The sequence below is a fragment of the Entelurus aequoreus genome, linkage group LG12 (assembly GCF_033978785.1).
Source record: "Entelurus aequoreus isolate RoL-2023_Sb linkage group LG12, RoL_Eaeq_v1.1, whole genome shotgun sequence".
In the NCBI taxonomy this organism is placed as follows: Eukaryota; Metazoa; Chordata; class Actinopteri; order Syngnathiformes; family Syngnathidae; genus Entelurus; species Entelurus aequoreus.
This window is the reverse complement of record NC_084742.1, coordinates 30206031-30234015: the sequence shown is the minus strand read 5'-3', so window position 1 is coordinate 30234015 and position 27985 is coordinate 30206031. Positions and strand designations below refer to the sequence as shown.

Sequence of the window (27985 nt, the reverse complement as noted above, 5' to 3'; positions counted from 1 at the left end):
ATATATAATTTGTATTTAATAAAGAAATCTTTGAAGGCTGCCCCATACAACACATATGGAAAATGGGAGGACTTTTTTTGACTGCCCGTTGCCATGGGATGCCATATTCAAACTAATCTATAAAATTACTATCGATGTGCAAAATCATTATTTTCAAATTCAAACTTCTTGCCCACAGGGAAAATGTTAAAATGATGGAATATGACAGAGTCAGATGATTGCCGATTTTGTTGTCAGGAGTCTGAATCCACCCTGCATTTGTTTTGGTATTGTCATATTGTGTCTTTGTTTTGGGTGGAAGTTGAAAAAATGTGTTTAAGGATTGGTTTGTTTATGAAGCTTAATGTGGTTTCTGTTATTTTAGGAGAGTTCATTGACAATCATGATTTAGTCAATTTAATTAAAATGTTTATTTCTAAGGCCAAAAACAGATATTCACTTAGTATTACTCTCTTTAAAACATTTATTCAGTATTTTCTAACTTTAGAAAGTTACATGGTTGAAAACGATAATGATGCCAAAAAACATTAAAAAAAAGATGAGAAGTCCTCAAAGGCTTATTTTGAAAGTATAATTATGTTTATAGATTATATGATATCTGTTGTTGTGTTCCCTAATTTGAGTGACCTGGACATAATCTGGACTGTACATAAATGCTTATTTTGAAAATGTAATTTTGTTTATAAATTATATGCAATCTGTTGTGTTCCCTAATTGTTTTCTGTGTACATGAATGAAGGTGTGTGTTGCTGAGTCCGACTTGGACATTATCTGGACTGGACCTGGTTTTAAAAACCCTTTAAACAAATCTAATTTCATTGACAACCTGGTCTGTTGAAGATAAGGCCCTTTTTTAAAAAATAAAATAAAATAAGATAAATAATAAATATAAAACATTTTCTTGGATAAAAAAGAAAGCAAAACAATATAAAAATAATTACATAAAAAATAGTAATTAATGAAAATGTTAGTGGACCAGCAGCCTATACAATTATGTGTGCTTCAGGGACTCTGTCCCTTGCAGATGTGTTGTCTATGTTGTGGGAACCAGAATATTGGTAGCAGAAAGAAATAACCCCTTTTGTGTGAGTGGGTGTGGATGAGTGTGCATGGAGGGAGGTTGTTTGGGTTGATGCACTGATTTAAAGTTTATCTTGTGTTTTTTCTATGTAGATTTAATTTAAAAAAAAAAAAATTTAAAAAAAAAAAATTTTTTTTTTTTTTTTTTAGAACAGGCCCGCGGGCAACTCATCTGGTCCTTACGGGCGACCTGGTGCCCGCGGGCACAGCGTTGGTGACCCCTGATGTAGACATTAAGTGTAAAACCATAGTGTTTGTTCAGTTTAATGTCTTTCAACTTTTACTTTCTGAGAAGCAGTGTCCTCTGCAGTGCACATGTTTTTATATCAGTTTGGAAATGCAGTTTCTCAGAAAAAGTTAACTCACGATTTAACTTTTAATAATGTAAATACCTCACAAATTGATGTTTAGCCTTGCTGGGTTCAAATATCTTTTCCCTTGGCGCCGTGCGGCTTGACAAAGTCTGTTTTGGCTTGGAACACTCGAGATGAACATCAAAGAGGTTATGTTTTCGCCAGGGTTTGTTTGTGTGTTTGTTAGGGTAACAGTCCCGGTGTCGTGGTCTGGTCTAAAAGGGACGTTTTAATTAAAAGACGGACACTTTGGACTAACTTGTTCTCTTTGAACAGTTTATTTGAAAAATAATTTTTAATACAAATTATTTTGTCGCTAATACAGGAGTCGTGGCAACATACACTGGTGAGTGGCGATCAGCTGGGCTGGCAATCCGAGAGAGAATCTTCCAAAATTTTGGAAGACTGTAGTTATTTTTCAGATCAGCCAAAGCAAAAGTGCCAGAAAAAAATCTACACCCACTAAGTTTTCGTTTCATACCGTTACACGTCACGGCATTATTGTGAACATATTGAAACCGCAATACCTATCAATACAGCTCTATAAATAAATGTAGCGATCAGAGTGAAACACACAATATTACTAAAGTAAATGAAAAAAGTATGTTGCATTAAAAGTACTTTGAGAAGTAAAATGTATCCAAAGAGTTACGTAATGGAGTAAATGTAGTGTGTTACTACCGAGTTATACAGTAAACCACCATCTTTTTAATCAGTTGCTGTAGCAATCAGAGTGAAACACACAATATTACTGAAATAAATGAAAAAAGTATGTTGCATTGAAAGTACTTTGAGAAGTAAAATGTATCCAAAGAGTTACATAATGGAGTAAATGTAGTGTGTTACTACTGAGTTATACAGTATACCACCATCTTTTTAATCAGTTGCTGTATCTCACATTTGTGCAACTATTTAAATATATCGTTTCATTGGACAACACTGATGAAATACCACTTTGACACAAAGTAGTCAGTGTACAGCTCATATAACAGTGCACATTTACTGTCCCCTGAAAATAATTAAACACAAAGCCATCAGGGGTCAGCTAATACGCTGCACATTGTCTTTATGGCTGTCCTTCCAGAATGAAAATTATTCTAAAATAGTTGCAAAAGAAAGCCTACTAACAGTTTACTGAAGACAAGCAGACTAAGTGGGTTAAGGTCCCCAAACCTTTTGAGGCCAACAATCGGCTCTTGATACTGTAGAGACCCTCTGGAGACCCGCCGAAGTATGTGTGTGTCATATGAATAAAGGGGCAAAAAAACATAATCCATTTGGTACAGATTGCAGGTTGAGCACCACTGGGTTTGTGGAACCATGAGACCAAGATAAATTAATTTGGTTCAGATAGTGTCAAGCTTTTCCAAATGAGGAGAACAAAGGGGTCCTGTGGTTGCCTACAGTCAAGCATGGTGGTCCTATTCTGGGGCTGTACGAGTGACACTGGGGAGCTACAGCCAATTAAGGTAAACATGAATGCCAACATGTAATGTGACATATTGAAGCACACAGCATGATCTCAGGGCAGTATTCCAACATGATAAGAAGTCACACAAACCTCCAAGACAACCACTGCTTTTGCTTTGCAATAAACTGGCCAAGCATCTCCCCAGACCTAAACCTTATTGAGCATTTGTGGGGCATGCTCACATGGTAGGTCTCCAACATACACTAGCTCTGTGATGTCATTATAGAGTAGTGGAAGAGGATTGTAGATACATTATGATAAGTTCTAGTCAGTGTTGGGACTAACGCGTTACTAAGTAACGCGTTACTAAGTAACGCGTTACTGTAACGCGTTACTGTAACGCCGTTAGTTTCGGCGGTAACTAGTAATCTAACGCGTTATTTTTTATATGCAGTAACTCAGTTACCGTTACTGCATGATGCGTTACTGCGTTATTTTACGTTATTTTTATGTAGTATCGGCTAGAAACAGAAGATCTGAGTGTGTTTTATTGGAGCGCTCCGGTGGAAAATAAGAGGCATGCTTTCTGTGGGTGGGGGAAAGCACGCCTCCCCGCAGAGCCGTACTTCGGGGCTAACAACATTCACTTAACCCGGAAGAGGGTCTTTACAGCTGAGGGTGAATGACGAGACCGGCGGTTTGTTGCAACTTTGTGACTTTATTGGACGCAGCCATCCACCAAGCTAGAACACCTGCACGCACTCACTGTCGCCGCTCTCTCACCTCTCTCGCCCACTCACTCACTGACGTCACTCACCTCACATGTTGTCATAACTTAAAGGGCCACACATACACACACACACACACATACGCTACTCTCATAACAACTAACAAGACATCATGGTGAAGCCAGAAGTCGAGTTTTTTAACATGGAGACATTCTCAATACTTTTCTTTTGTCGAGCACAATGAAAAGAACATTTTAGTTAAATGTAAGTTGTGTCTTGGATCAAAGATCCTATCTACTTAGAGTTAAAGTTAAAGTGCCATTATATTTATTCATATTTAAAATAGTTTTGTCAATTTTTTCTGGCCTGAAATAAAGTGGCCCTTTGAAACATATCTTTGTCTTTGTGTGCTGTATGTAGACCACATTGTTTGTGTGTTGCATGTAGACCACATTGCTTTCTGAGTTCAGTGATGCAAATGCATGTCAAGTTGATCAACAGATGGTATTATTCTCCAGTGCAATAACAGTACTGAAATGAAGGCTAAAAGGGCATTAATGGTAGCCTTAAAAAAAAGGGGAAAAAAAGAAGTAACTAAATAGTTACTTTTCACAGTTACGCATTACTTTTTGGTGTAAGTAACTGAGTTAGTAACTGAGTTACTTACTGGTTTTCAGTAACTAACCCAACACTGGTTCCAGTACACTCTATGCCCAAAAGAGTTAAGGAAATGTTAAAAAATATAAAAGGGTAGCCCGACAAAATGGTGGCACGTCAGGCCAAATTTGGACATTTCCCTGAGTTGTATACACACTTTTGTTGCCAACAACTTAGAAATTAATGGCTGTTTGTTGAGGAAAAAATACATTTTCACTGTTATACAAGCTGTACACTGACTACTTTACATTGTATCAAAGTATAATTTCTTCAATGGTGTCCCATGAGAAGATATAACACAATAATTACAGATTTGTGAGAGGTGTAACCATTTTTGTGAGTCACTGTATATAAACTTCTGACTAATACTTCAATACAGCAGACACCGAAATCTACAATGTTACTACCTCTTATACCAAGACTCTGCTTCTTTGTTCTTATTGGAGGAGCGGAGAAGGCGGCCAAGGTTCACCATGGCAACATAATGAACTGGTTTGAGTTGAATGGCTTGTTGATAATGAGCAACTGCCAGTTCCTCTTTTCCTGTGGAAAATACAATATCAAAATAATATCAAATATTTTTTTAAGTATTACAGCATGCCAAAAAAAATACTTTCATGTCTAGATAAAACAATACTAGTCAACTTACCAGTATCCACCAGAAACACTCCATAGTTATTATGGAGATCGGAGCTGTCCGGACAATTCTCTGTACCTTTCAAATACATTTCATTGGCTTCAGCAAAGCGCTTCTGCGGGAGAATGCAAATATGAATTAAGAATAAAACTGAAAGCTGTCAAAAGTAAGGCATTTAAAGAGGAACTGGACTTTTTTTTGGAATTTTGCCCATCATTCACAATACTTATGTTCTTTTTTTTATGCGTTCTAAATCAAAAAATGAATGCGAGCAAAAGGCCGCTTACAATGAAGCCAATGGGAGTAGCTCTATTCTGCCTATAAAACATCCAAACACCTCCATTAAGGTTGTATATACACACTGTAAGTATACATACAGTATATGTAATGTAGTAACAGGCTCATAAACACTTTTAATATTTATGTATTTTGATCATTTTAAGTATACGGCAGTGCATTAATTTAAAAAACGCATCACGACGTTTGCTTTTTCCTTTGACAACATTACTGATTACTCACTGCAGACTTCATTAGAGCCAAAAAACATAATTTACTGTACAATGTCTGCTGTTACTGGGATGCCGACTGATAGGATGTTGATATCTTCCCATTTAGATTTAATCCTTGCGAAGAAAAAAGCGGGGTGGAACCAAGCGTCTACCGGTAATTGTGTCATTCTCGCAATTCTGGGTCTGAATTGGATGCCAATGTCGACCAACTCCTTGGATTATGTCTTCATCATTCTACTATTCAGGTGAGAGGCATTATTTATTATCTAAAATAAACTTTCACGAACTCCGAGATATGAAAGCAGTTCACCAGCCGTTGACGTCAATACAGCAGCACAAGCTGTTAGCTTTCTCTGATCACTGCGGCGCTAAAAATAGTTCATCTGCATTAGCGCTTATTATAAAAATATTTGGTTAATATCCAAGTCCCAAAATGTGAATGGCGTATTGATGGCGCTATTTAGATGTTGTTGTTTTTTTGAAAGGGATTTATGGGCAGATCAGAGGACCTCTATTATAAGCGGACTTTTATTTACAAGTTAAAAGGCATCAAATAAAATAATACATCTGTCGTCTTGTCTCTCATATGATTGAACGATTGGAAAAATTCCAGAAAAAAGTGCAGTTCCACTAACAGAAACTTGAGTGTCCAGCTTTAAAGAACTAAAAGTGGGAAGATTGTGAGAAATGCTTTTTTTCCTGTGCTTTTTCAGACAAACCTAAAAGTGTCTCATCTAAAAAGAATTAGGAGAAATGCTCTAACTATGAAACTATTTTTGCCCTATTTGCTTTTTATTTCCTGACAGTTTTTATTAAGAAAGGGCCTTGCGAAGGCAACCAACCACTGCAGAAAAGTGGAGACTAAGGCGCTGCAACAGGGTAAGCTAACATAGCATGTTTGTCTATGTTTGGCATTTCAATCTGTGCATCATCAAATGTTACGATTAGACTTTCCATCAATGTATGCATTGATTGATTGGCTTGGCCAACTATTGGCATAAATACGCATCTGGTGACATCCGATATCATGTCCAATGTACCTATTTGATCAATTACACCAAAAATGAGCCATTAAAAGCAATGTACATTGTGTAGTGCAAAAGGGAAAGTTGCTTTCAGCTAATAGGTAGAGTCCATGTTATGTGTTAAGTCTGTAACATCCCGAAAGAGACGCTGTTTTTTGAAGGTTTACTGGCAAACTATAACAGGTTACCGTCAGCCTTAACCTACGCTTACAATAACACTAAAGTTCAGCAGCGTAAAGTCTGGATTATGCTCCTGTGTCAAGGCGCCAAAGTCTGCTGGCTCCTCCACCTCCAAACCCTCCTGCGTAACTTGACGCACACCTTAAAAAATATTTACCCTGGGTCGCAGCAACGCGTACCATAAAGGCTGTTATTGGTCGGCTTTTAGTACATTATTCCCTGTGTGTATACGACTTATTTAGAGTGTAAAGTCCAATTTTCAAACATTTTCTCCGTAAGTTTAGTACAGTAGAATGTTTACCAAAATTTGATGCAGTTACAAAAATGTTATGTTTTAAATTTTTTCTCATTGAAAATATTGTTTCCAAATCCGAAATAAAATGAAAGTCCACCTTAACCCAAATTTAAAGGTTTTTTACCTGGTCAGCATAGAGTGACGCAAGACTGGAATAAGCATCGGCAAAATGTGGACCGAAGCTAATTGAGTCCTTCAGAAGTGTCTCTGCCTCCTTCTCCTTCCCTTGTGACCTGGATCAGAAAATCCTCACAGTTATGTTCATTAACACCTTAAAGCCTGATGGATGATGGTTTACCTCTTCAGATGTTAAGGACATGCTTTGTTTGTGCTGTCAAGCATTAAAAAAACAACTAATAAATTATGATCTGTAACTAATTAATTTATCTCTTTCTTAATCTTACCTAAAAATGCTGAGAAAAACCCTCAACTTGAGATATTTTGTATTTACCGGTAAATTAATTACATTGTTATAAAGATAAATAACCAAATATCTGAAAAAGTGGTTTAAAATGTTATCTATTGTTTTTAAAGACTTAAAGACGTTTTCTAACATGAAGTAATATTTTTGCAAGCTTTGTTTTGGTTAATTTTACACTACCTGTTGAATAAAATTCATCCTATTCCCACTATTTAAAAGTCGCTAACATCATCGGCCAAGTGTCTTGACACCTCGAATGACGAACCCCTCTATTTGCGAACTTTTCGATTTATAAACTTTTAGATAGAACCAAGGATGCATTTGTGTGCCAACCATGTCTCTTTATAGGAACGCTTCATTTAGTCATTTATTCATTTTGTGTCCCGCCTGCAGGCACAAAGCAGGGCGCAGTATTTTTGGAAAGGCAGAGCCCTCCACCTCACTTGCTGCGCAGTACAGTACACTACTAGTCACTTCTTAGCGCTTCAGTGTGTGTGCCTTTTCTGTGCTTTTTCGCCTTTTGACAAGATTTTTCCATTTTGCTAACTCAATGTAAATCCCAAAAAGATAAAAGACCAGTGTGGAAAGAAGGAGGGAAAAGACTATTTGCGAGGAGTACATTCATGACGCTCACAAGTATAGAAGACTCGACAAAGCGGGCTGGAGAAAATGCCAAAGCAGACCTATTTCACAGCGGAGGAGAAGAGCTGCCTCTCGTTCAGTGGCGCCTCTTCCAAAGGACACGCACACAAACACACAGCCCCTCACCCCCGATCCCTCCTTTCTCTACCTCGGTCTGTCTGCTCCTTTCTCATCAGCTTCTCTTTTGCCAATGTTAATGTAATTGGATTTTACTTTTTTAAATGCTTATTATTGTAGCAACATGGTTATTTAGGTTAAGGATTTTTGTGATTTCTCATCCTTTGTTGAGGGCACCAAAGGGACTTATTTTTTTGTGCGCATGTTGACAGAGCAGCGCATACAGAAGACCGCAACATGCTTCAACATACAAACTTTTCGATTTACAAACCCAGCTCACGAACCAATTACGTTCATAAATTGAGGTTGCACTGTATCTTTTTGCCATGTGGCAGTAGTATTGTTGCTCTCAGTTAAGCACAAGAGGAGCGCAAGGCAACTCGCAGGCATACAGACAGTAACGTTACAGAGATTAAAAATTACATTAACAAAATTCAAAAACAAAGCATTATATATGACTGTAATTAATTATTTGCAATTATTGCGATAATTGCACACCACTTGTTATAATGCAGTGTTCTTTAAGAGGTAAATACAAATAATTTACCTTTTAATTTATTCATGTACCAGATATAAAAATCATTATTATAATATATTTACTCTATATGTTTTGTTAGGTATAAAAATAACAATAGAAAAGAGCGGAACCTCTTTAAGAATGTAAAAGGGTCCCTAAAATTTGGAGTCGGACCAACATGAGAAGAAGTATACCCTTCAGATACATTCCCACTCGATGCAGTAAGACTTCAGCCTTGTTCGAATACTTTTGTCCTGCTCTTTAGTGCAACTGACACTGCCAGACTGCCACGTCGCTAGTGTTACTGATCAGGTGTCAAATCATTATTTTTGCTAAAAGGCTTTTATTGTTTGTACATTAACATTTTACATTACATAAGGGGATAATTTCCTTTTTATACTTGTAAGACTTCTACCACGTCCGGCACGACACACATATACAGTATATATAACGTAAAATATGCGCCTAGGCTCAATGAAGATTGGGAAACACTGTTCAGATGTGTGTGTCTTGTGTTTGATTTACTTGAGGAGGTTTCCCAGATTAAAGAGTGCTCGATTATGCTGTGGGTTGGTGTCCAATGCTTTCCTGTAGTAGCGCTCTGCTTCCTCTGGAGTGTGTGTCAGAGTGCCAAGATTGTTCATCGCACTGGCATGTCGGGGGTACAACCTGAAAATGAAGATACAAATAATTGAAGCTATTGGGGGATGGAATAGGGAAATCCTTTTAGGGATCACATAAAATACATTGTATATCTATTAAAAATAGCCTATGAGAAAATGTTCTGAGCCTGTATATAAATGAAGAATCTATGACGTGGAATACTGTCCAAAAGTCTTACAGAACCAATACATTTATTGTTTAGGCAAACCTTTCCTTACTTTGACACACTCAGGAGAACAGACACAAATTAGAAGATTTACAATAAAAACACACATATCAATTACCACGATGGGTATCAGTAAATGTTGATAAGGATCTACAAATTCTAAATAAAGGGGCTCAGACAATAAATCATAGTTTGGGTCTTGCTGGCTTCAAAGACCAGTCCACGCCTCAGAATCATAAGGGTACCATAATGTTTGGGTTTGTCATTCTCCGAGAACCATGAGGTAGCCTGCAATAATTATATGGACAAACCAACAAACCCTCCAACATTGTTTTTTCTTCTTAATATTGTTGGTAGGTCTTTAGGTATGTTGTTGAGTGTGTGTATTATGTTGCAATCACTCAATGCAATTTCAATCATGCCGAATGTGGGAATTATGCCCACCACCCCAGGACTTCAGAGCCCTCATACGAGTTAACAAATCAGAGTCAGTGTGTGGGCAAAGCACGGCCTGCCGAGTGTGAGCACAACCTTTAAATTGTGAATGGACCTTTTTGAATGTGTACATAAATATACAACCAGTTAGACCTAATAAGTTTCACCTTACTGCGTTTCGTGGTTTTAGCGCACTCCCATAAATTATTGAACCTCCACAACACAGGACAAAAACTCTACAACACAGGAAAAAAAATCTACTCTAGTTACGTACAAACAACCAAAGAATACCTAGTAGCGCGTTATCTACACTGAGGAACAGTCTCAATCGCTCAATGTTTTGCTATATCAGTCTCTCTTTGTTCTTTTTATTTAATTGTTTGCCCCTCATTATGTCCCCAAAGGATAAGGCATACTCTTCTGATGGCGAAGTGTTTAGTACAGGGAAAGCCAAAAATGTTTAGAAAGTAGATAAATGCAGGCCAATATTGACCCACATAGGTCTAAGCTAACTGTTTGACTGTCATCTTCAAGGATAAACACTGTATACGTAAACATTTGAAAGGAACTGTTCGCATGAAATCTACAGTGATAACTAAGCAGTGTAGTGGTTTCAGTTTTTAGCCTGTCTCTCCCTCGCTTGCCCCTCCCAATGTGCAAGCCAGTGGCGGCTGCTGGTCTTTCAAGTATGAAAAGCTAATTTTCAGCTACTCTCTAAACACAAGTACAGTCTCCAATAATAGATAAAGGATATAAAGATGGATTGTAAAATTCTCGATATCAACGCGGAACATCCATGCATCCATCCATTTTCCTTCGCTTATCCGAGGTCGGGTCGCAGGGGTAGCAGTCTAAGCAGAGAAGCTCAGACTTCCCTCTCCCCAGCCACTTCATCCAGCTCTTCCCGGGGGAACCCGAGGCGTTCCCAGGCCAGCCGTGAGACAGTCTTCCCAACGTGTCCTGGTTCTTCCCCGTGCCCTCCTATCGGTCGGATGTGCCCTTAACACCTCCCTAGGGAGGCGTTAGGGTAGCATCCTGACCAGATGCCCGAACCACCTCATCTGGCTCCTCTCGATGTGGAGGAGCAGCGGCTTTACTTTGAGCTCCTCCGGATGACATAACTTTTTACCCCATCTCTAAGGGAGAGCCCCGCCACCTGGCAGAGGAAACTCATTTCGGCCGCTTGTACCCGTGATCTTGTCCTTTCGGTCATAACCCAAAGCTCATGACCATAGGTGAGGATGGGAACGTAGATCGACCGGTAAATTGAGAACTTTGCCTTCCGGCTCAGCTCCTTCTTCACCACAACGCGGAACAACGATATTAAAATTGAATAAAACTATGGCAGTTGTTTATATTTCAAGATCGCTGATTCGATCATTTTATTCTCAATTAAAAAGGGATTCAGCGTCATACAGGTCATCCAATCATCGCGCGGAAGCTCAGCTCAGTGTCCAGGCCAGCTGAGACTGAGTCCACTTCTCATTCACTTCCAGAGACGCTCTGCGTCAGTGGACGGACAAAGTTGAGCATTTAGCCAAATATTGTCTACTTTGGCTGCAGTAGAACAACTCACTCTAGGCTCAGACATTGAAGTCAATGGATGCTCGGCTTCAACGCAGTTTAATGCAGTGATGAGAATGAATGAGAAGAAAGTCGCGTCAGCTGTCATGAAAGTAGCGAATTCTGAACAAATGTTGAATATATTCTGGCACACATTTAATCAATGAAAAGTAAACACAAAAGTACATATTTGACCACTTTTATATTTACATTTTAGGGGAAGCTGAGCTTCCCTTGGTGTCTTACAGCAATTGCCTCTGGTGCAAGCCAACCACAGGACAAAAGTAAGGATATAGCTCTTATCTTTATATAATTTTTGCAATACTGACTAAACATTGTTGGTCATAGAGTGAAAAAGGGACAGACTCTGACCTGAGTGCAATGGTGTAGTGGTAAATGGCTTCTTGGTACTGACTGTTGTCCTTCAGGAAGTTAGCGTAGTTATAATGAACTTTGGCATTGTGAGGAAGAGTGCGGATGCCAGAACTGAAACAAGAAAGATGAAAAAAACAATTACAAAATGGTACAAAAAAAGTTTATTAAACTTTTTATTTAACTTTATTAGCCAAGTTTGTGACACTAAAGTCACAGTAGAGCACAAACATAGCCATAAAAGAAACATTGCAAGGTTAGATTTAAAACCTGTTTTCTTGTAAACAACTTGTTTAGAGGACGCACAGCCTACCTCCACCCTCTCCCACATTGGATCAAGATGGCATTTAAAATGACTTTTGGTATTAGTTGGTTCCAACAACAATGACACGCCCCTTATCTTTGTAATTACCATAATGTTCTCGCAAGAAAGGAAGCTAACAATCTAAATAGTAGAAAAGAGTTGTGTTTGCTCGCTGAGGATGTCACGTCACGCACTCAACCCTGATGAAGAGTGCTAATAGCAGGAGAGTCCAAAGTGCAGCCCAAGGGTCCTTGTGGCATGTTTTTTTTTTATTAGACCACAACATATAATAACAAGAACATGCAGAAATGTACATACTAATACAAACTAATAATAAAACAACAATGAACACACTTTATCTTTAGGTTCTGGTACTGTTTTTAGCCTTTTTTACGAAATTTAAAACAGTAATCCAAAGTGCACCCCCACCTCTGATTTTTGTCCCAGTCCACCATAGCTTACAAGTAAAAAATAATGTTAAACTATTGTCTCCTCTCATGGGCGTATTATCACACCCCTAATTACGATGATTTGTGGTTGCGACATAAGGCTAGGATGCCTTAGCCTGACAAAACCAGAAAAAGTCTGCATTGATCAGAAAATTATCCCTTTTATGGGCCCCTGTCCCATCAGACAATTTGTCCCAGGCAATCCATACCCTACAAGCTTAACAATATTTGTCCTTGCTTCTCCAAATAGTCTGATGGTGGACTTTGAAATATATCAGGGGAAGGATATATTTTCTGATCAAAAGTAGGAAATTGGCTGAAACTGGCTGGTACTCAGACAGCGACTTCACATCATTTAAGCTCATGGATAAACCGCCAGCCAAGGGCCCTTCTAGAAACAAAAAAACGTGTCCCAAGCCATGTCAGTTGCCTAATGACAAAGACAAACAACTAAAAAAAGAAGGGAGAGAGCGTCATTGATTGTAGTCAAGAGAAGACCCTAGTTGGCGATCACAAAGAGGTATAACAACAAGCCAGTGATGATGGCTCCTACTGCATATAAGAAATATCCGAAAGATGTCTGCACCAGATGGTCGAAGAAAGACAAACTCTAGGTCTAGGGGATAAGCCAATGATAAAATGTGTAGAGTGGACCTCTAATCCCATGATTAGTGCATACTTTTAACTGACTAACAAAGAACGGTTCCTTGACTTTAAACCGCATTTGAGAACCTGATCACATTGGCAACTCAGTTGATGACAGTGAGGAGAGTAAAGAAGATTAAAAATCAAATTCTACAACCGGAAGCATCATTAAGAAAATAGGGAGCCAGGCACCTTCCAGAGATTGTAGACTACAGCCATGCAGAGAGATACCAAAATCAAGCTTGTAACAGAAAAACATACATGCGACGCATCAGTTGCAAGATGTTCCTTTGCATTAGAAAAAAGAGAAACTGCTTCCCGGACTCCAACAGCTAAGAATTTACTCTCCAGTGGACATGGCTGCAAAATGCAAAATGGAAATTGAAAATGAAAAGACAAGACTTATACACACCAACCTGAAGAGAGCCTCCCGGGAGAGCCAGACTTGGTTCTGCTGAAAAGTCTTCCAGGAGAAGAGCAGGAGCAGCAGCAGCATTGAGGCGCTAACGAAAGCTGTGCCCGAACGACCTACCAATGAACTAAGACGACTGAGGCCATGAACCACCAGGATACAGTAACCCATACTGTAGGTGGATATTCAAAGGAGGAAATGTATGGCAGAAGAGGAGAAAAGTGTCAGTGAATTCATAGAATCATTCTGTTATGTAATTTCTATTAAATGTTTCTGTTCATCTTTAAGATCATACTTTTTGCTCAAGACTCTTCAACTGACAATTTCAACATGGTTTAACCTACTTTTATTATTAAAGGATTCCAAGAACTTTATTGCCATACCAGCACATGACACACAAAATGTAAAAAAATGTAGTACCCAAAGTCCCAGATTTAGGCCAATAAGTAACACCAGAATGATAGCATGGCCAGAGTGACAATTCTTAAAGGTCTGCTATCAAGTGACTGCTGTAGTAGTTAGCACTTTACTTAACCCTTGTCCACCCCTAAGGCCCAAAACGGGCATTACGTGTTTTCTTTCTGTGATATGATTTTTCAGTTTGAAGGTTAGCGGTCTGAAAATTTGCCAGGAAATTCTCACCTGGGCATGTAAAGAACTCTCTCGGCCACAACAAATCCCACTCTGAAGAAAAGGTTAGTCGCAGGAATGAAAGGAAACACCAAAAACAATATCCCCACCAACACCTCTTTGCTCTTTTGTCTCTGGAAAATGTGGCGAGAGAGAATATAGAGGTGAGAGACAACAGGGAAAAATTCAGATGAAAAATAAACATAGAAAATCCAGATACGATTTTATTAAATTAGTACGATTTGCTGTCCACCAAACTGTTTTAATTAGCTATGCTAGGATGGTCAGTTCGATATGGTTTGTATTGACTAAACAAATATAATAGTAAGTAGTGAGACACAAGTCAGTGAGCGTTAAATTCCTTGAAGGGAGTTTTTCCTTGTCTCCATCACTAGAAGTTATTTCTTTTGTCTGCTTTACTTGGTTTTAATGTACTGTTTGGGGAACGTTTTTCTAGACCTGCTAAATGGCTAAAGCTGTGAAATATTTTCAGCTCATGATTGGCACAATAAAACTGACTTGACCTGTTCATGCACAAACATGCCCACACAACTTAGAAAAAACATATGTTTAAAAAAAGGTTTTAAAATGTTTTAAAGTGCATTTACCTGCAGTGACCTGATACAGTTCAGGCAGAGGGCAAACATCACCACAGCCAGTAGAACAGAGGCCACGTTGCGAATGTCACACAGCGATTCAACAAGAGGGATGCTACCCACTTGCCAATCATAGCACAGCACAATGGGAGCCAGCAATAGCCAGGTGTTGAAGTACAACAGGTAAGAGTATGTCAGAATTCTGAGGAGAAATTTACATAGAAAACAAGGGAATTGTTAAGCAAAAATATAACAAAAGGCAAGAAGAGAAGAAAATAACATTATACAGGAACAGACACACTCAATGCTAACTGGGCATCAGCATTGTTATCCATCCATCCATATATTTTCTTCCGCTTAACCGAAGTCGGGTTGCGGGGGCAGCAGCCTAAGCAGAGAAGCCCAGATTTCCCTCTCCCCAGCCACTTCGTCCAGCTCCTCCCGGGGGATCCCGAGGCGTTCCCAGGCCAGCTGGTAGACATAGTCTTCCCAACGTGTCCTGGGTCTTACCCGTGGCCTCCTACAGGTCAGAGCTGGGCGGCATTGTTATCATTTCCTTCAGTAGTAATGTGATGTTTAGTCTTGCTAAAATAAACACACAGTCTCTACATGCCAACTAGTTATGAACACAGTGATAATTTACATATACTGATCACACTTATTGATTAAGGTTTAAATATCCCACTGATATACTGTATGGTCTTCATTGCATTCTTTCATGCAACGTTTACATGTGCACCTCACACACAAACAATGAACATCTAAATTATTTTGCATTACAAAAAAATACATGCAACCATGCACATGCGATTGTACAGTTAGGGTATGCATTGCATGCATGTGCACACTGCACATGTTGCAAATGTGTTCTTTTTGCGTATGAGACAACGGAGGTCATGTTGTTACATCATGTGCTGCAGCCATCAGACTGTTTTATCGTCAAGTGCTGTGAGATCCACGCGTCCATCCCGAGGTCCATGGACGGAACGGTGATATATTATTTGGTCTGCAGTTTGAGGTTCTGGTCCGCAGACATGTTGGTGTTTTGGCAAGGCCCCATCGAAACATATTGCTGTTAAACTAGTCCACCCCAGTACGGAGGCTGTTAAGCTTCATCCAGTCCTTCCAAGGAAGTTCAGAGCTAGGTGGGGCTAAGGTGTTTGGGAGGACCGTGAACTGACTTGGTCTTGTAGTTTCTTCCCAGCTGCTACTCCACGCTCCTAAGATGTTAAAATTAGAGTAGTGAAGGGACTCTGGGCCCCGAGGAGTTGTGACTCGGCAACTAGCTGGTTTAGGGGGTGTCTTTCATTCATTGCAGCTTGCTGGGTAAGGCGGTAGGCCATGTTTTCTCTGCGCAGACTGGCTGTAAGGGTAATTTAAGGCTATTTCACTGCTGTGCGTCCCATATAAGATCCTCGAACGGCTCCTTCTGGCCAGACTCGACCCTGTGGTTGACCGCCAGCTGCCTGAAAAACAAGCTGGCTTTCGACGCGGATATTGCACCACCTATCATTGAGGACAGCTTTGAGAAGGGGAACAATCCTGGAGTGATCCTGGTTGACCTCACTCCAGCCTACGACACCGTCTGACATCAAAGCCTGGCATTAAAGTCCAACATTAAAGCTGCTACAGAAGATCCGTGCCCAAGAAATGGTAAGTTTCTTGACAAACATATTGGCAAATCGGACCTTTGTGCTGAAGACCAGCGACGGACAATGTAGCCGTCCTCGACGTCTAAGAAATGGCGTGCCACAGGTAACATGCCTCTCGCCTCTGCTATTTAACATCTACATTAGTGACATCCCTAAAACCGAGTTCCACCAGTTTGCTTATGCTGAGGACCGTGTATTGCTCTCTACTCACACAAAAGCTGTCAAAAAGTGGAGGAAACACTCATGGCCCTATTGGCGGAATACCTACGAATGTGGAGACTCAATCTGTGTCTGGCCAAGACCATGGTCACCATCTTTCCATTTGAACAACAGGGAAACTGGTTGACAACTATTCGTTACCACTTGATGTGACCCTACTTCCACATAATCCATCCCCCACATACCTAGAAGGAGTGAAGCTCGACCAACAGCTTATGTACAAACATCACATAGATGCTTTACGTGCCAAACTCTCGCGAAACAACCTGTTGGGAAGCTTAGTCGGATCGTCCTAGGGTACTAGCACTCCAACACTCCAAACAAGTACCTGTGCACTTGTGTACAGCACCGTCAAATATGCAACACCAGTGTAGTGCCGCAGTGTACATGCCACTAAAGTTGACGTCATTCTCAATGATATCATAAAGGCAATCACCGAATGTCTGCGCCTCACTGACCATGTGAATGTGTTGGGGGGGCCTGGTAACCAGGTTAACCATTCTGTTCCAAGAATTCAGAATTGCAGTATTTCTCTTCATGCATGTGTTTTGGTGTTTTCTGGCATTTAGAATATTTTTTCTTGTGCATTTGTTTTTGATTCTGAAGCGTTTATGTGGTTTTCCTCTAGCGTGTTTTTCATTAAGTTTTTTTTCTTCTCACCACACCTAGTGTGTGTGTGTGTGACAATCATTGGTACTTTTAACTTTTTTTTTATGTTTGCGCGTTTGCCTTTGTCGGACACTGTACGGTTAACTGTCGCAACCATCATCAAGGATTAAGATGGTATCATTGACCATGTGTAAGGATCCGCTTGTATGAAATCAACACCAATAATTGTGGTCTCACATCCCCTTCTAAGCCGATTTCACTCTCTTTTGCAACTCTCCGCCCATCACTTACTCCCTCACTCAGTCATTGAAACTAGGCAGCATAGTAGTCTCTCTCTCTATTGCCTTCACACACGCTTTCATTTATATGATGGCTGAAATAAGAGTAAATAACTTATTTGGGGAATTGGCTCAGATGAGTCAGACTGCATTCAGGTTCATGCAAATGAGATACATTTCAAAGATTTACATTTTGTACGACACCTTGAGCTGAACTTGTCTGTCAAAGGCCAAGCAAGTTCAGAGGTTAAAGGACATGGTCTTTAAAAAATACATTTTTGAGGAATGTTTGTGGCATTTGTGGCACCCCCATTGCTTGACTTGAATGACGCCAAGACACTGGGTTTGAAGACATCCATAAAAGTTTTAGTTATCCGAGTCCACCCTCATTTGACAGTCGCCATGCTTACTCACTGAACTCATTCAAACTTTAGAGAGTTGTGAAAATCCATCCCCCTAAGCTACACAATGAGCTGAAACTGTTAAAAGTTGAACAACAACTCAACTTAATACGGCAAACACACAACTTAGATAGTACACATAACATCAGTAATACAAAGTGCTTTGTCAGATAATATTATTATACAAACAGACCATTTGTATGAACAAAGTATAATGAGTAAGGAAGACAATGTTCACTGCAATTACATGTGGAGCTATACAATAATCAATGTAACTGCAGTGTGCATTAACAAGTGTGTAATACCTCTGAATAGGTACTGTATGTGCATGTATTGCTGACCTGGTTAGCAAGTGAGGAGCAACGGAGGCAGGATTGTCCTGTTCAGAGAAAAAAGGCATGGAACTTCCCATTAACCACAGACGGACTGATATAACAGCCACCACCTGAAAGAGGATAACAAACATTTGTGCAGTCTGGAAGAATGATACGCCTGTGAATGAAAGAGATTAAAAATAAAAACCTTTTTAGCTCACTAACCAGTAGCTTGTAATTTCTAGCAAACGATTTATAGAACAAGGAAGTGTGTTTCACATTTGGTTGATGGATAAAATATTAAGTACCAATGGTGTCTAATGTGCTTCACAACAGTAGTTGTTTTAATTTTAGTTTAAACACTGCAAAAGCTCAAAGTCTTAAAAATATTATTTGTCTTATTTCTACCTTATTTAAACCTCTAAACAACATGTTATTTAAATTAAATAAAAATAAAAAAAGACACCAATAAGTCGTATTAATTGAATTGTCTTAATTTCTATATTTTCTATTATTATTATAATTGATCTTTAACCAAGCAAAAATATGTTTTATCCCAATACTTGATTAATCAATTTTCAGTAGAATACTCGATTCATTCGCTCCTCATTTACACATGATGGTGGTAAGCTACATTTGTAACCATAGCTGCCCTGAGGTAGACTGAAACATGGCTGACAATTTGCGCCTACGGTCTCTCCGACCACTACTAAACATTCATTCACATTCATACAGCAGTGTGAGCAGCACTGGGAAGAAGGTGGGTGAAGTGTCTTGCCCAAGGACACAATGGCCATGACTAGGATGGTGGAAGTTGGATTCGAACCAGAAACCCACAAGTTGCTGGACATCCACTCTACCATCTGAGCCAGGGGCGTCACTATGTTTGAAAAACAGGGGGGGGGGCTCAGCCCCCAGGAGGTTCCTGTGATGCGAGCAAAAAATGTTTGCACTTGCAAAATCTTTTTGCTCACAACTTTTTGGGCACTGTATTAGGATTAGACAACACTGAATACATCTAAATGGTTGAAAGTGTAAATGTAAGAATATTTAGTCATCTTTAGTAAGCATGAGATGGCCCAAACACATAAGGACAGTGTTGTTACAAGGAAAAGCTAGCAGGCAACTTGGAAAAAGGGAAATGTTGCAGTGTAAACGAACTTGCACAGCCCTACAGAGTTGACCTGAAAACACAAGAGGTTCTGGTGAAAAGAAGGTTTGTTGCCTGGAAAACAGGGGCTGGATGTCCACTCAAAGATATGTTGTCTATGCACAACTTCTTTGATTCAGAATGTTTGCCCTGGCAACATTTTTTTGCTTTCAACTTTTTGTTACTGTATTAGAATTACACAGCAAATACTGAAGAAATCAAAATGGTTGAAAAGCAATATTGTTAATTTCCTGTTACTACTGTAAGGGTAGTTTAAGGCATTTAGACCACAGGTGTCAAATTCAAGGCCCATAGGCCACATCTGGCCAGTAGGGACCTGCCATTTATGGTGAAAACGATAAAAGTGATGATAAAAATAAAAAAAACACATTTAAATTCCTCCTTTTAGACTATGAGTCTTTCACTGAATCCAGTCTTCAGAGCCCCCCAAACACTACTCTAAAATAACACTAAGGCTATTAAACATCAGTTAAGTTTAAATAGCACACCTATACTACAAAGCTGTAATAGTGTGATTTGCGTACCATACAGGTATGGAAGTTATTTTTCTACATTGACTACATTGTTAGCTGACTTTTTATGTATTTATTTATTTATGACTTTGAATGCATAAAAAAAGAAAAACATGTGTTCATGTCTTATTTAGAGATTGTGAATAATAGACATCACATCTCTGTCTAAATTTTGCGTATTTCCATTATGACAGATCTGATACTATGATCAGAATGCAGAAGCATTCCCACTGGGACGTCAATCTGCGGAAATAGTCGAAGGTATTTGGAGCGGAATATTCAAAATGGCAGACTGAATTTGTGGCATTTTGTGATGTTTAAACTGTGTTTTTACATACTTTGCGGATTGTAAACACAATTGGATATGGTTTAATGGATACAATGAAACACAATTAAGCATATAAAGTCAACTTGTTTTTACACTCTACTGGTACATCAGGAAATTTTAAGGGGGCTTAAGCCCCCCCCTAAAATAGGCCTAACGACGCCAATGATCTGAACTGTGCCGCACCAGATAAACAAACTAAAATATTCCATAGCTGCAGCCCCAAACTACTATAATGAATAATTATTTTTAATATGTATTATCAGTTTATTACCTAATTCTGTTCCCCACCAATAGTTTGTGCCAGCCTTCCGTTAGCCCCCAGCAAACCCCAATTCAATGGTGCAGGAAAGCGGTAACAGTGGGTTATACTTGTAACAGACCAATCTATATTGCTTTTACATTGTATAATACAGTGAGATTATATCAAATAATTTCAAAAACAATAAATGTATACTCACATAACTAGAAACAACACAGGCTCTTTTGATAAAGGGAGTCCATTTATGGAAAAGCTGTTTGAAGGTGGATCCAGACAGGTGACTATGGAACAGAGAGAAAGATTGAGGCTCAAGATAAAATACTACAGGCCTGATCTACTGAGATCTAAATATCACACACTAAAGTGCATGCGCAAACTATAAAATTGTGTGTACTAATAATGGCCGTGTTGCATGTAATCTACTAAGACTACGTGTAAAACTAATAGCAAGTACAAAAGTGATGCAGACAGCTCTATTTAAATAAAGTTTCCGTGTATACTATGCAGTGTTGGAACTAACGCGTTACTTTGTAACTAGTAGTCTAACGCGTAATTTTTTATATTCAGTAACTCAGTTACCGTTACTACATGATGCGTTACTGCGTTATTTTACGTAATTTTTTATGTAGTATCCGCTAGAAACAGAAGATCTGAGTTGGTTTTATTGGAGAGCTGCAGTGTCGTCCTTCTGAATCTTACTGTGTCACACGGGAGAGAAGAGGTGCGCTGTGTGTGTGCGTGTGTGTGTGTGTGGGGTGGGGGGTGTCTGTGTTTACTAACAAGACATCATCGTGGAGCTGAAGTCGAGTTTCTTAAGATGGAGATATTCTCACTACTTTTCTTTTGTCGAGCACAAAGAAAATAACATTTTAGTTAAATGTAAGTTGTGTATTGGATCAAAGATCCTATCAACTTCCCAAAACAGCAATTCAAATCTGCTGAAACACCTACAAAAGCAACATGCTTCGCCAAAGCTAGTAAAGAGAGGCACAGACTCTGATGCCACATCACCTCCACCACCACCTAAGGATTTTGATGGAGGGACTGCTAGCCAAGACAATATTGAGAGAGCCATTGCAGCGTATGCGGTAAAAGACATGCAGGCTATTTCTACAGTGGAGTTACCCGATTTCAGGCAGCTAATTAGCATGAACTCCCTCGTCCCAGGAAGAATGCTTTGCGGAAATCTTTTATTTATAGATCTTTATCGCTCTGGAATAACCTGCCTCGAATTCTCACCAGCATTGTAAGTAAACAGGTTTTTAAAAAGAGAGTAATATTTTATCTGAGTTTTTAAATTAGTTTGCTCATTGATGATTTGTTTGGTTTTATATTGTGTAGTTATATTTATATGGTAATTATTATTCTGTGACTGTAAATTGTTTGCTTGTTTTTTATTGATGCTTTTATTTTTTTCTGTATTGTGTAGTTATAATTATATGCTTTTACTTGTAATTGTATTGAATTGTGGACCCCAGGAAGACTAGTGGGTTGTTGAGGCAACCAGCTAATGGGGATCCTTAATAAAAATCAAATCAAATACCGGCGTCAAACAGCAAATGGCATGGAAAACATTTTCCACGTACCTGGACAGTGAGTACATAAAAATGGAAAGCAAGCTAAAGAAGACACTCCAAACTCTGCCTCTGCTCATAATTCAGCACTGAAGGCACACACACTCTGTCAATTCTCTTATATACTGTTGCTTTTTCATTCTAGACTTCTAGAGTGTTTGATTATGACATCACTCTAAATGTATAGACTACAAAGTTCACAAACAAAGAGGGATCCCAGTGGGCCAGGCCAATCTTTCCTTTTCTCTAAACTAAAACTGGGGAAATGCGTAGTGTTCTGGGCTTCAGTATAGTGTTGATCTCCAGAAGACATGATTTTATTTCCGAATTCCTTGAGAGAAAAAAATGCCTGATTAGGCTTTGTGTATGTCATGTGTGCCTTCCTTGGGTGAAGCCAGGTTTACAGCTATGTTGTTATTATGCTGTTTGTTACTTATGTATGTTATGTTGCAGCTATTTAAAATAGTTTTGTAAATTTGTTCTGGCCCTTTGAAACATATCTTTGTCTTTGTGTGTTGTATGTAGACCACATTGCTTTCTGAGTTCAGTGATGCAAATGCATGTCAAGTTGATCAACAGATTGTATTATTCTCTAGTGCAATAACAGTACTGAAATGAAGGCTAAAAGGGCATTAATAGGAGCCTTAAAAAAAGAAGAAGAAAAAAAGAAGTAACTAAATAGTTACTTTTCACAGTAACGCATTACTTTTTGGTGTAAGTAACTGAGTTCCTTTTAAAATAAAGTAACTAGTAACTGTAACTAGTTACTGGTTTTCAGTAAGTAACCCAACACTGGTACTATGTGGTTTTCACCATGGAGACACTCATTTAATGCACATTCATGTTATCATGTGTGGCGTTTTGGGGGCATTTTAGAGGCGTGTGGTAAATAGAATAATTATATATGCATTTTCTTCTTCCAGTATTGTGGCCATTCTAATGATCAGCATATATTCTGCATATTCATGAAGACAGACACTAAATAGATTATGCTCCTTATTTTGCTCACTTAAAGGGGAACTGCACTTTTTTGGGGAATTTTGCCTATCATTTACATCCCTTTGTAAGACAAAACCACATATGTTTTTCTTTTTTATTGCATTCTAAATTGTAAATAAACATAAAAAAAGGCAAGCATACAGCGGCACATTAATTTCATAGACACATCACAATGTTTGCTTTTTCCTTCAACAACAACGCTGACTACCGTACTACTCATGCAGACTTCATGAGAGACAAAAAACATAACAAAACAATCACTTATAATCAGGGGCGCCGCTAGGGATTTTGGGCCCCATGAAAATAATCTTTACAGGGCCCCCTGTATTATAATTTCATCATCATTAGGGGCCTCTCTGGGACCCCCTCCATCATGGGCCCCTAGAATCCGTCTCCTTTACCCCCCCTTTTCGGCGCCCCTGCTTATAATATAAAACAATGTCTGCTGTCACTGGGATGATGACTGATGGAATGTTCATATCTTCCTGTTTAGATGACGAATAATAATAATAATTCTCGAAAAAGTTTAAAAAAAAAAAAGGTGGATGCAAACGAGCGTCTTTTCATGTCTTTCTTTCCATCTCCCAGTCAAAGTTGGATGTTACAGTTGACTAACTTCCTATTTTATGGCAACAACCTTCTACTATCCAAGTGAGAGGCATGATTTATAATCTAGAATTAACTTTCAACAGCTCAGAGGCGAGAGAGCTTCTCCCCAGTTTAAGTGAATATAGCAGCATAAGCTAATTACCTCTCTTTGATCAATGCAATCAATCACGAAATGTAAATTAGGTATTGTTGGCAGATTTGGATGGTTATTTAGATGGCTTTGTGGGCAAAATGGAAGAGCTCCCATTGACTCCATTGTTATCTGATTTATTTCCAGTTTAGAATGCATAAAAACATATATGTTCTTGTCTTACATAGGCAACATTCCAAAAAAGTGCAACTCAATCCTCTGCGCACCAGTTTAGTAGATCATCTTTGCAAGGGCTATCAAGTTTGCATGTGCTTCATACACGCAAACCTTTAGTAGATCAGGCCCCATAAGTATGAGGTATTAAAATTAGATAGAAATCCAACCATTTGTGTTAAATCACATACCTTCGTCAAGTAAATTAAGAAAATAAATAACCATACTACTAAATCAAAAAGCAATGGCTTTGTGCTTACCCAAAGAAGGGCTTGTCGCACAGCACTATGGCATCATAAAATATGCACACACCAAATACAGTGATGCCCGTCTCCTTCACCAGCATGGCACAAGTACCGAGCAGTAAACTGGTGAGCAGAGACCCCGCTGAGACTGTCGAGGGCACAGAGTCCTCAGAGGCAGTCACATCAACACTCCTGGTAGAAAAAAAGCATAAATGAACCTCACAAACATTATATGGCACTGTCATTAGTCTGAATATGAAATAGACACTGATAATGTTCAATGTAAGTACTGTATATAGTGAAATCTATTAAACTTAATACATAAAACGTAAAAAGGTGTGAAGTCCATTTACCTTTTATAGTAAAGGAAAGTCATCAAGAACAGCAGACAGGCCAAGACGTCAGCCCGGCCCACAATTCCAGAGACCTGCAAAACAAGAATTTAATAACTTTCATGTGATGCACACATCAAAAATAACAAAATTGCATATATTTATTTGTATCCCTTAATGATTGAACCTTTGCTGGAAAAGTGAAAATTGTTGTCTATATTCTAGAAGAATAAGTTCCTAAATTAAATATAACTTGTTTCCAGTGTGATCACGTCTTAGTGTGACCGCTTGTTGCTAAGCAGAACCCAAGTGGCACAGTAATTGATGCCCCAAAGCCCAGTGAAAAAAACACATCTTAAAAGGGGAAGTGCACTTTTTTGGGAATTTTGCCTATCCTTCACAATCATTATGAAAAACATGACGAAGGATGTAATTGTTTTTTTTAATGCATTCTAACTCGTAAATAAACGTAAATATAAGTCAACTTACAGCGTAGCCAATAGAAGATCCTCTATTCCGCCAATACTCCATTTACATTTCCTGGCTTGAATATTAGCCAAGTATTAGTGATATTGTTATTATAAGCGCTAACGCAGACAAACTATTTATGGCGACGCCGTGATCACACGTTTGCATGCAAATGTTGACATGATCAACTGATCAGCTTCTTCCTCGTTTCCTTGCTTGTCAAACATTATTGTAGATCATAAATCATCCCTCTCAACTGGATAATAGAAGGACTAAGACGTATTCCAATAATTTGGTACACTTTAACGGGTTTAAATTGTCGGTCAATGGCGAGAACAACACAGAAAGACGCTTGATTCCACCCCCCTTTTCTTCACGACGTTTATGAGTCATTCTTCATATAAATGGAAATATATAAACATCCTAGCAGTGGGCATCCTAATGGCAGCAGACATTGTACAGTAAGTGTTTTTTTATTATGCTTATTGACTCTCATAAAGTCTGCAGTGAGCAGTAATAAGTTATGTTAAAAAAGATGCGTTTTTGAAATTAATGGGCCGCATATGCGTAAAATGAGCTAAATACGTATATATTAAATGTTATAAATGTGCCTGTTGCTACATTACATATATACTTAAGTCATGTATATAAAACCTTAATGGAGGTGTTTGGATGTTTTTTTAAAGGGCTTCAAAGGCAGAATAGAGCAAATCCTATAGGCTCCATTGTAAGCTGACTTTTGATCGCCTTTATTTAAAGTTTAGAATGCATAAAAAAATACATTCATCGTCATGACTTTCATAATGATTGTGAACGATTCCAAAAAACATGCAGTTCACCTTTAAGTCTCTCCAATGCACCTTTTAAGGTAAATGTGTTGTTCACCTTTGTCTAGTTTGATCGTATCTCATCTGTTGAATTCAAGAAGTTCAATAACTGCTGAATTGTTCACACCAGTGAGAATTACAACTATTGTCCAGATGGTCTTAAGCAGGGTTCTTGTTACGAGTAGTTGGTGTATATTTTATAAAGAAGTATATATTTATTATCCACAGTCATTATTGTCCAAATAGCTGTCAGCAGAATAATTGATCAAATATAATAGTCAGTAAAATGTGAGAGGTGTACTTGGAGAGAGGTTTCTTAATATTGTTGCTCACATTTCTCTCCTTGTAATTACAGAAGACAATGACTATGCATGTGAAGAACTCACAGCCTCTGTGTGGACAGGGTGCACAGCAAACAGGACAGATGTGATGAAAGCCAGGTGAGATTCTTTAAACGCACACTGTTCACACGTGTGCATGAGGAGGCAGGTTACAGCACAGTGCAAACACACGTTGACAATGTGGAAGTACAGAGGCGTCATCCCACCCAGCAGGATGTTCAACCTAAGACAGGACGGAAAAGATACAGTAAAACCTAATATTATCACAAATGTTTGGGCATTTGCATGATCTTGTTGTGTTCACAAATGTACTGTATATATACTTACTACAGGCATGAATGTCATATGGATGAGGCTTTCAGTAATTTGTTTGGAAAAAGAGAGGAAAACCTGAATATGTTAACTATCTTGGGGTCAAAATTCTTTAAAATCTGTCCAGAACTTTTTAAATTATGTTGCTAACAAACACACAAACAAACCCTGGCAAAAACAAAACCTATTTGGCAGAGGTAAGAAAGTCTGCATTCTACAAAGCGCTCCATTTTCGTATCTAGCGTTTCCAAGGCGACACAGCCAGCCACAGAGCATGTAGGAAAATCACCTAAAAAACCTGTACATCACGGAAAATACAAGTAAACTGAAAAACTACCTAATGAATCCTCAACCCATCCATCCATTTTCCACCACTTGTGTCTCTCAATGTCGGTGGGGGGCTGAAGCCAGCTGCACTCATGCGGAAGGCAGGATACACCCTGGACAAGTCGCCACTTTATAAACTGTCACCCAAAAAAAGATATTTGAAGCCAAACATCCATTTGTGAGGTATTTACATTATTGAAAGTTTAATTATTAGTTAACTTTTCTGAGCATATTCCAAACTGGTATAAACAGGTCCACTTTCGAGGACACTGCTTCTCAGAAAGTAAAAGTTGAAAGTTACTAAAGTGAACATTATTGTTTTACACTGGATGTTTGAATTGTCACATTAAAGATACTGAACTGTAAGTTTATTTTAATATTTGCTCAAAGCAGTGGATGTTCCTGCACAATTTTTGCATTTAAAAAAATCTGTTTGTAGTAGGATCAGAACATTTTAGCATTGTTTTTGTGTTCAATTTCAGTAAGTGTATTTTACAGACTATAACAAGTAAAGGACATACAGTATACCACAATAATATTGTACCGTGGCCTTAATACCTTGATAATATTGAACTGTGAGATGTTGATACCGCTACATCCCTACTGTATTAGAATTGATAATATTGACATCTGGATTGATCACCACTACTTTACGTTGAAGCTTCAGCAGTTAACTTCTTGTATCGTCCTGCTCGGTGTGTTTGTCTGTAGCATGCTTAGCCATTCCTCTTCTTCTAACCCTCCAGTGATAATGCTATTTGGAAGAAACTTGGTTTATTTTTCACCACGGTGGTGAGGATTAGTAGTATTTTGTTAGGCCTTGTTCACACTGCAGGTCAATTCCGATTTCTTTTCCCATACGTGACCCGTATCTGATTTTTTATTGTCAATGTGAACAGTCCAATTCCAATTTTTTTAAAATCCGAACCCAGGCCTCTTTCGATTGTGGGTATAAATCAGACATGTTTCCGATGTGACTGTAGTCTGAAAGATTGAGTCGCGTTTATCCGATAAATAAGTCATCAAAAAGCGATAAGCGTCATAATTATTTGCCAAATTAGATAGATAGTTGCAAAATAAATAGTTGACAAATGAGC

General features: G+C 38.7%; 1 protein-coding gene across 2 annotated transcripts in view; it reads right to left on the bottom strand.

Annotated features, from left to right (window-relative positions):
* Positions 1-27985, bottom strand: part of tmtc1 (transmembrane O-mannosyltransferase targeting cadherins 1) — a 40736-nt gene that overhangs the window by 10714 nt on the left and 2037 nt on the right. The window contains exons 2-14 of one of the 2 annotated variants that reach the window (XM_062065613.1): positions 26295-26472; positions 24635-24708; positions 24297-24473; positions 20750-20831; positions 18308-18345; positions 14820-15009; positions 14224-14345; positions 13586-13753; positions 11772-11885; positions 9098-9241; positions 7000-7108; positions 4879-4981; positions 4637-4772 (exon numbers count right to left, since the gene is read on the bottom strand). In XM_062065613.1, the coding sequence (XP_061921597.1) occupies positions 4637-4772; positions 4879-4981; positions 7000-7108; positions 9098-9241; positions 11772-11885; positions 13586-13753; positions 14224-14345; positions 14820-15009; positions 18308-18345; positions 20750-20831; positions 24297-24473; positions 24635-24708; positions 26295-26472 (1635 nt within the window). Of the gene's footprint in view, positions 1-4636; positions 4773-4878; positions 4982-6999; positions 7109-9097; positions 9242-11771; positions 11886-13585; positions 13754-14223; positions 14346-14819; positions 15010-18307; positions 18412-20749; positions 20832-24296; positions 24474-24634; positions 24709-26294; positions 26473-27985 lie in introns of both variants that reach the window. The other variant, XM_062065612.1, reaches the window with a different exon arrangement.